This window comes from Gossypium raimondii, chromosome 12 (genome assembly GCF_025698545.1).
Source record: "Gossypium raimondii isolate GPD5lz chromosome 12, ASM2569854v1, whole genome shotgun sequence".
NCBI classification, from domain to species: Eukaryota; Viridiplantae; Streptophyta; class Magnoliopsida; order Malvales; family Malvaceae; genus Gossypium; species Gossypium raimondii.
Window position 1 is genome coordinate 48472117 of NC_068576.1, and position 9528 is coordinate 48481644.

General features: G+C 28.4%; 1 protein-coding gene across 1 annotated transcript; it reads left to right on the plus strand.

Annotated features, from left to right (window-relative positions):
• Window positions 1–894: 894 nt before the first annotated feature.
• LOC105764664 (NAC domain-containing protein 100) lies at window positions 895–2720 on the plus strand. The gene is made up of 4 exons (XM_012583327.2): window positions 895–1112; window positions 1236–1463; window positions 1547–1824; window positions 1925–2720. Exons 2-4 carry the CDS (start codon window positions 1277–1279, stop codon window positions 2534–2536), a joined length of 1077 nt encoding a protein of 358 aa, XP_012438781.1. The 5' UTR covers window positions 895–1112; window positions 1236–1276; the 3' UTR covers window positions 2537–2720.
• The last annotated feature ends 6808 nt before the right edge of the window (window positions 2721–9528 follow it).

Sequence of the window (9528 nt, forward strand, 5' to 3'; positions counted from 1 at the left end):
AAGTAACAAATACATATACAAAAGTAAGAGTGGGACCAATTCATTATAAGTTGTTTTGAAATGTTCAATCTAAATGAATCTTTAATTAATTGGCTGATATATTAATAATTTTATTTTTTAAGAATCTATATTCTTATTTAAACCGTAGTTAAGTTGGTATCACAGTTCAACTATTACCAACTCAATAAATTCCTTTTTCTTTATGAAGATATTTTTGTTTTATTGTACTTTTAAAATAATAGTAGTAAAATTTTTGCATATGATCCAATTTGAACCCATACCACCAACATTTATAAAAATTTTATCACTTTAATCAAAACTTTATTTTGATTTTTTATACATACTTTAGTGTTATTACCCAAATTGTTTCACTCGTATTTTTTATTGTATTATTTTTAAACACACATTTGTGTTCTAAATATATAATTTTCACACATATATATGTGATAAAATTTCTAGTGTTGATAATGTCATTAATTGAGTTAATGTCTCAAGCCAACTCGATACAAGTCAAGAAAATGACAATTGGAGTGTATTTGGTATTATTAATTTGATGCATTTACCTATTTAAATTTTCTTTTACCGATAACTTAAACAAAATTTTGTATATATTACACATGTTATAAATATTAATTTCAAACCTTAAATTTCATTATTTATTATATAGAATTTAAATTTCTAATAATTCTTATTGTTTACACCTTTAGTGTCATCATATAATTTTAAAATTGAAATCATATCTTATTTATTTTTTGTGTAAAGTATTTTAATTGTGTGTGTAATAATATTGGAAATGCCTAAAACAACCAAGGAAGTTGCCTTAGGAACCACGTTTCTTTCTCCCCATACACCAGTATTTAGGGGGGGCTTTGTATCTCATGCTGCCTTTTTCTCTCTTAAACACCCTCTCTTATCTTTCAGGTTTACTACTTTTTTACTTCCATGGCTTCTCCCTTTTCTCTCTCAATCCTTAACTTTATCATCCTTTCCCCCAACTTCCCTTAGCTTTATATAACCTTTCTTCCTATCTCTTTTTCTTCATCACTTTCCATTTCAATTTGATTTTGTTTTCTCTGTTGCTTGCTTTGGACATTAAGAACTTCACCTGTCTGGTCAGTTCATACATATGTATACACAGATACATATATTTAGACAGAGATTAAAAGGGTGTGTTTTCTAAGGACTTTCAACTGAAAATTGTGGGGGTTCTTTTTTTTCTTTTTCTTTTTTTGCAGATTTTGGAACACAAGCTTTAGTGTTTAAGGTTGTTCCAGGAATGGCAAACATTGGTGCAATTGATCAAGAAAATGATCAAATGGATTTGCCCCCAGGTTTCAGGTTCCATCCAACAGATGAAGAGCTTATTTCTCACTACTTATACAAGAAAGTTCTTGACGTTAACTTCAGTGCTAAAGCCATTGGAGAGGTGGATTTGAACAAGTCTGAGCCTTGGGAATTACCTTGTAAGAGTTGTTAATTTAACCTTTTTTGTCAAACATGTGACTGTTTTCTTGAAAAAAATTTCTTATGTGTTGTTTGGTTGCAGGGAAAGCGAAAATGGGTGAGAAAGAATGGTATTTTTTCTGTGTGAGGGACAGGAAATACCCTACGGGGTTGAGGACAAATAGGGCGACTGATTCAGGGTACTGGAAAGCAACGGGGAAAGACAAAGAGATTTATAGAGGGAAATCATTGGTTGGGATGAAGAAAACACTTGTTTTTTACAAAGGGAGAGCTCCAAAAGGTGAAAAAACCAACTGGGTCATGCATGAATACAGACTGGAAGGCAAGTATTCAGTCCACAATCTCCCTAAAACTGCCAAGGTAAAACCATCAATTTTCTTTTCCTCTGTTTTCCTTCTGTGTTAAAAGCAAGTTAAATCAATGGAGTTTTTGATGGATCTTTTTGCTTGTTTGTTTGTAGAATGAATGGGTTATTTGCAGGGTGTTTCAAAAGAGTTCTGGTGGGAAGAAAACTCATATTTCAGGTCTGGTTAATATGGGTTCATTTGGAAATGAATTGGGTCCTTCCGTTCTTCCACCATTAATGGATTCTTCTTCAAGTTTCAATGCCAAGAAAAACCCTGTTTCTGAATCGGTTTACGTGCCCTGCTTCTCCAATCCCGTTGACGTTCAACGCATTCAACTCGACACAATCGATCATTTTCCCGAGAATCCTCTCCTCCTCCCTGTTTCATCGAATCCAACAAATATTTTCCCGAGATTCCAAGCTCCAAACCCTTTCTTCTCGGCTCAACCCGTCACTTTCCCACCCAATCTTCACCTCCCTGGCTCTGTTTTAATGCAAGACCAATCCATCCTCAGGGATTTACTTGAAAACCATGGATCAAACATGAAATCAGAGAGGGAAACAATGGTTAGTGTTTCACAAGAAACTGGTTTAACCACTGATATCAACAATGAAATCTCTTCTGTTGTGTCCAATCTGGAGATTCGAAAGAGGCCATTTAATGATCAACAACACCCTTCTGCTTCAACTGGACCTCTGGATTTCGATTGTTTCTGGCATTACTGAAAAAAAATCCCATTATTGTCTGCAAAATTAGAGTTTATGTTACTATTATTGTCTGCCAAAAAAAAAAAAAAACACCATGGTTGGAGTTTGTGTACGAGATTTTCATTCAAGTGCTCTAAAATCACAACTTTGAAAGAAATTGAAGCTTAAAATCATGTAATATAAAATTATAATTAAATCCCAATATTACAAAAAAAAAAAACTTTTAAACTGCTCTTCTTTCTGAGTTTTGGTTATTTCCGTATTTAAAAAATATTATTTTATTGTATGATGTAATATTATTATCATTATTGTCAATTTGCATAGATATAGTATTTGTCAGATATGAGATTCAGTTGGTAGCAAACTGATGATTATTTTCTTGATTTTAATTAAAATAATGGCAATTCAGCCTGTAGGATGTTACTGCTTACATCAATGGTGGCATGAGTTTCATTCTTATATTTCTTGTTTTATTCCTAAATCTTCATCTTATATCACCATATGCGGCTTTTCAATCCAATTTTACTACTATTCATCTTTTTCTTTCAATTTTGTAATTCTCAAAATATGATTTATATATTTTATCTATTATTTCTTTTATGCTTAACTTTTTTTAAAAAATTCATTTGAGCTCTTGGACGTTAGAATTTCTATCAATCAAGTTCTTTAACGGGTCATTTTAATGGTTAGCTGTTAAAGTGAAATGATTTGTCGTTTCTATTTTTGGTTGAGTTAATTGCGTAGATATTCTCAAATTATGATTTTTTTAAATTGGTCCCAAATTTCAAAATATTTTAGTTACCTTCTTAAACTATCAATGTTTTATCAATCAATGTCTTTTGTTATTAAAATCATTAAATGTCACATTAAATCTTATGTAACTAAGTTTAAAATGAAAGTTTTAAAGAAATATAGAATGTTGCGCATAACTTTTAAAAGCAAAAATAAAAATAAAGTAAAGAAAAAAGAGTGAACAATAAAGCTTTTGCAGAAGTTTTGAAAACCTCAAAATCTATTTTTACAAGATTAATTTTATTCTTAAATTTTTATTTTAAATTATGTCACATAAGATTTAACTTATTATTTAGTTTTTAAATTAACAGAAAAACCTAATTAATATAACTTGGGGATATAATTAAAATAATTTGAAGTTTTGAATATCCAAGATTTCAGTCTAAAAACAATAGAAAATTTGGAAGGAACAAACTTATCTGTGAGCAGAAAGCTTGGATATTGCTGTTGCAAGCTGTGGTAAATGATAATCTTAGATTTGGAAGACTAATAGCCTAATAGGTGCCGGTGAGAATAGCTTAGAGATTTATATTAAAGAGTTAAATTCCCTAAAATATTCTTTTGAAATAGTAAGACATTTTACATTAAAAAAAAAAAAACAAAGAAAGAAACAATTTCCCATTGACTTAAAAAGTTTTTAGATTGACCCATTTTATTTTCAAGAAATCACAAAAAAGTAAAATATTTTACATTAAAAACCTAATTCTTAATGTTTCATGTCATTCCAATTGATGTGCGAATGAAAAGAATAATAAAAAGCAAATCCCATTTAGTTTACAAGGAATAACAGTAAGTATTAGTATGCACTATGCAACTCGTCATTAAATTAAACAAAAATATAGAGGACTAAAAATAAATACTAATATTCTTATTTAAATATAATTAAATATTATTTGTAACTATTATAAATAAATATTAATAATTTTCGATTTTAAGATTTTAGGTTTAAAGTTTAAGATATTGAGGTTAAGGTCTAGGGTCTTAGGGTTAAAGTTTAGAGTTTTAGCATTTATTTATAATGAGTTATTATTTATATTCAAATAAAATTGTTAGTATTTATTTATAAGCCCTCCATTATTCTTTATTTTATTTAATGATGAAATGTCATGTTATTATTCATCAATGATGCCTAAAACTTATGCGTTGATAGTGCATCAAACATTCTGCCTTTAATTTAATCATGCGCTTTTATTAAATATATAGAACTACAATATATTTATTGAAAATATTTTTAAAATTGGCATAATGACTTATTTGGCCATCTAGTTTTTTAAAAAAAAGTCATTTTAGCCCTCCATTTTAATTTTCGCCTCTTTCAGCTATTAAACTTGTATTGTCTGTCAAATCACCCTAAAAATAGATGGAAAAGTTAATATTTATTAACTTTGTTAATGTGACAGTCCATGTGTATGCCACATCAACAATTAATTATTTTAAAAATTAAAAATATTTTTATAATTTTTATACTTTTTAAATAATTTTAATTTTAAAAGAATACTTTTTATACATTTTTGAATTTTTTAAACTTTAAAAAATTAATTAATTGCTGATGTTGCATCAATGTGGCAATCCACATGTATGCACGCGTCGCAAGGTTATCAAACGTTAATTTTCTATTTATTTTGGATTGATTTGATAAATAACACAAATTTAAAGACTAAAAGAAATTAAAAGTTAAATAAAGTGCTAAAATGACTTTTTATAAAATTGAAACAACAAGTAGTTATTATGCAAAAATAAAAATAAACCATTTAATTTAATAATGCACTTTTTTAAATGTAGAACTGTAATATTTTGTATTGAAAATATTAAAAAAGTGAAATAATAACTTAATCCTAGCAAAAACAATTACTTATTAACCAAATATTGATTATTGACGGACTAAAACTACCAACACTTTGCATTCAACTTATTGTGCAACACTTTTTATTAGGGCAATTTTTGCACACAAAATAGAATTACAATTTTTAAAGAATTTACCTTCTTTCCTTCGTCATTTCCTTCTTCCCAATGTTGTAACATGATAAAAGATAAAACAGTTACAGTTTTAAATATTAAAATTTAAGGTTGCATTCCTGTTTTCATCACTCAAATTTAAAATTTTTATTTTAATCACTAATATTATCGAAATTTAATATTTTGGTCACTCATCTGTTAAATCACTAATAAAAACCTTTTTTATTAGCATAATGAGAAATATAGTCTTCTGGTTCTGCTCATGATTCTGCGGCCGATATGATAGTTTAAAAAGCCATCAAAAATGGGCAACCGGGACAATAAGTTATTATAGTAAAAGTCATTGCCACAAATGATAAGTGAGCGACCATCATCACCGGAGATCAAATCCGAGATAGTTAGTATTTTTTATGTGATTTGAAGTGTTGAGCAATGCTCGAAGGCGGATAGGATGAACGAGTGGGAATTTAATCCTGAAATTGCATTGCATCATATATAAATTGATTACTCTTTGATTTATTTTATGAACCATGAAGAATGCTTAGTACATTACTATGCTATAAAGTATATGCCTTGTCGGTTTTTTTTTTTTTTTTGCGGTTATATACAATGATTTATAATTTAGACTCACACTGAGTCGTTGTAAACTTACTTCTCCTTTCTTGACCTCTCAAGTAGTACAGAAAACTAGAACATGGGATGACATCGGAGGACCCTCGGATTAGCAAGTTGTTTTCTTTTTTTTTTTCTATTATGAAGTTTTATTTAAGTTCCCTTAAAACAATTTATTTTCTGGTTGTAATTATTATTATTATTCCGTGTTTTTATTTTAGGTTAAAAGTAGTTTAGGTTAGTTATTTAAAAAAAAACCATGATAATAAATTAATACTCTGAGATGGTGTGTGCTATTTCAATTTAAAAAAACTATCAATTTTAATAAATGACTTCCGCAGTTCTATTTTTAATAACTAAAGATTTTGATAAACTCTTATCACAAATATAAAAAAAGAAGGCTTACAAGACCACTTCGGTGATCGAATGTAATGCCTTTGACTATGCTAAAACTCTTAGACCGAGTCGGGGGTGTTACAGAGTGTCTAAAAGAAACCTTAGTCTTTCTCTAATTGTATAGCATCAATAATTGTAGAGGGGAGGTTGGTCTCAGACCCTTAACAAAAGGGTATTGTCCCATTCAGGGATTTTGTCCCCCGTAGGAAGCATTTTGGTTGATGTAGTACTAGTATTGTTAGGAATATTAATTATGTTTGGGATCGAACTATCAACCAAGTCTTAAATGGCTTACCTTAGCATGCGGGAGGCAAACGAACGTAGTTGGACTTTCATCGGAGTGCAGGAGACAAAATCCCAGAGTAGGATAATACCTTTGGTTGAGGGCCTGAAACCAAGTTGTCCTCAACAATAATAAATCAAAAAGTAATTGAAAAATAATAATAATGAAAAGTTGAGATTTGTTGTACATGTTAGAGTTACCATTAGTTATTCAGGATGCGCGCATCTCATGAAATAGTTGAAATTTCAAGTAAAAAATAATAGAACGTAAATGAATAGAGGAATTAATAGGGATCAAAAAATGTGTTAAAAGACTTTTTTGAAAGAAAAGAAATGAGTGGGATATTTTTGCCAATTTTTTTATCCAATCTGATTTATTGTAATATAAAAGTTGAAGGGTGATGGATTCTTTTATAAAAATAATAGAGAACTAGATGCTTTTTAACATGGTGCAACTTTCAATGAACTTGAGTCAAGTAAATGGCATTCACTATTCATTAACCAATTTTAAATCTGGAAACAAAACCCAAAAAAGAGGTATAAAATGCAAAATCCATGTGAAGGATGGAATTTTCCCCCAAATCATCAAACCTTTAGCTTTTATCCAATTCATTCATTCATTTCTTTCTTTGGTCAGTTATACTGTTCATTCATTTCATTAATCACATATTCCTTCTTCTTTTTTTTTCTTTTTTTCTTCTGTTATTGAATTTTGTTTTTTTTATTTATACATAAAAATATAAAATATTATTTTGATGGATTATTATTCTTAAGTTAAGGAAGTATAGGTGGAATTTTAGTTTTAAGCACATTACGAAATGTTATAATGCAGTCGAGGATTCGATCATTATTCTAGGCATGTAACATTTTTAAGATTCGTGACCAGTATTTATCTCTTAATGAACTTACAAAATGAAAAGGATTAATTATTAGACATATTCTGATAAATACCTTTAAAAAAATGTTGTGAATCCAATCCAACCCATGCAATCAAAAACAAATTCGAGTCCTACACGTCATGGTCCTTAACTATATTCAAGTGCGCTGATTGTCTTTGAAAAATTTTGTCAATACATAAACGTTTATGATTTACAATAAAATAATATTTATGTTGAATATTTTTAATAATTTGAATTTATATTTATATGATTAATATAGAAAAGAAAATTTGACACACCCCTAGCGTATACCTAAATTTGTCCAATCTTCCCATCTAGTTTTGGCCTAGAATAGATCCTACATGGTTATATTATTTTAAGACAAAAACATATACTATGACTTCAATGTCTCGATCTTTTTTAAATAATTCAACTACTTTAACTACAAGTAAAGATTGAAATGCTAGAGCAAATCCACACACTTTTGGAGCTTTGTGAATTTTTTTAAAGAAAAATATTAACCTTGTTCCTTTTATTTGTTTACAATTTGAGAAAATAATAATAAATATCTACCACTCACAGTAAAAAATTAAGTTCCATCAACACGATAAAAGTTTCTACTTTAGTAATAATAGAACATTATAACATATTGACAACTATTTTGTTACAATTCTAACATTACATATTTGGAGTAATTACACAATAAGGAAACCAACCTTGAATGGTCCAAAGTGACTGGAAAATCAACAAAAGAATAGAGAAATCACCAAACTAGAGAGAACGTCGTCAAGCCCATATCTAAAAAATATTAGCAAAAGTAAGACTACATGTATTAGTAAGACTAAAAACTTGTACAAGACAAAAACTTCCACAAGAGAAGACTTATTAAACAATGAAAAAAATTAAGACAACATGGGTCCAAACCGGCTCGTAAAATAATTTATTATTTCAATATACTCTCAAAATAGAAATAGATTTAGAAGCCAATGAAGAGCTACAAATCGAGTATCTATGACCAACCCACTTTTCAAGAGAAATTACTGGTGGCTAATGGAGGTTCGACAACAATAGACACTGTCATTTGTCCATCACAACACGCGAAGACAATAAAGATATACACAAAACAAATTTATAAACTGAAAAAAGAGAATGCACATAAAATGAATAAGAATGAAAAAAAAAAGTTGATGAGAGAGAAGAAAAAGCAAGCGGTAACCAGCCTAGTAATTATCATTGCCCCTAGATAAAATAAAGGAGAAAAAGTAAAACATTTTTGGAGAGGAAAATAAGAAATGATTTTAGGGTTTCCCAACTTAATACAACTTTATAAAAATATTTTAACTTTACTAATATAATATATGATAATCATCTCCCCAAATCGTCTATGCTACTTAAAATATACTTGATTTAACATCATTAGTGCTTAATGTCACATTCAATTCTAAATATTGTGTTATACATGTGATTTTATGCATTTGTTCTTCTATTTTATTTAATCATATTATATGTAATTAATGTAAAACAATATTATTCGAATATAACTAAAATATTAAATAATAAAAATCAAACCACAAAAGTTTGAATAAAATAATAATGAAATTCTGATAATTTTGGAGATATTTAGCTACTAATTGAATGAAAATATTTAAATGTCGAAAGTTGTTTTATATTTAATAAAATGTCAATAAAAGTGTAAGATAAAATTGAATAATTTTAAAACATAGTAAATGTAACAGTTCAATTTTTAGGTGTCGGAAATAGTGGTTCGAGACCACTAAATTCGACAAGTGAGCTTGTAAATTTTATTATATATTATTTATGAGTCGATTGTGAATTTAGGAAGGCTTATGAATAAGTGAATTATGATTTAGAAATATTTGTTAGATTAATTGGTTTTGAAAACCAGGTACCGAGACCTTGATTTTATAAACCGAGTTGTAAATATTTTTATAAATATTTACGGAGTGTTATTAAGGTAGTATTAAAGTTTCGTTAGAAATTTTATCGTTTCGATAGTTAATTAATTAAAAAGGACTAAATTGAAAAGGTGGAAAACTTGCTAAAGTGATTAAATATCATAAATGGTAAATAAGG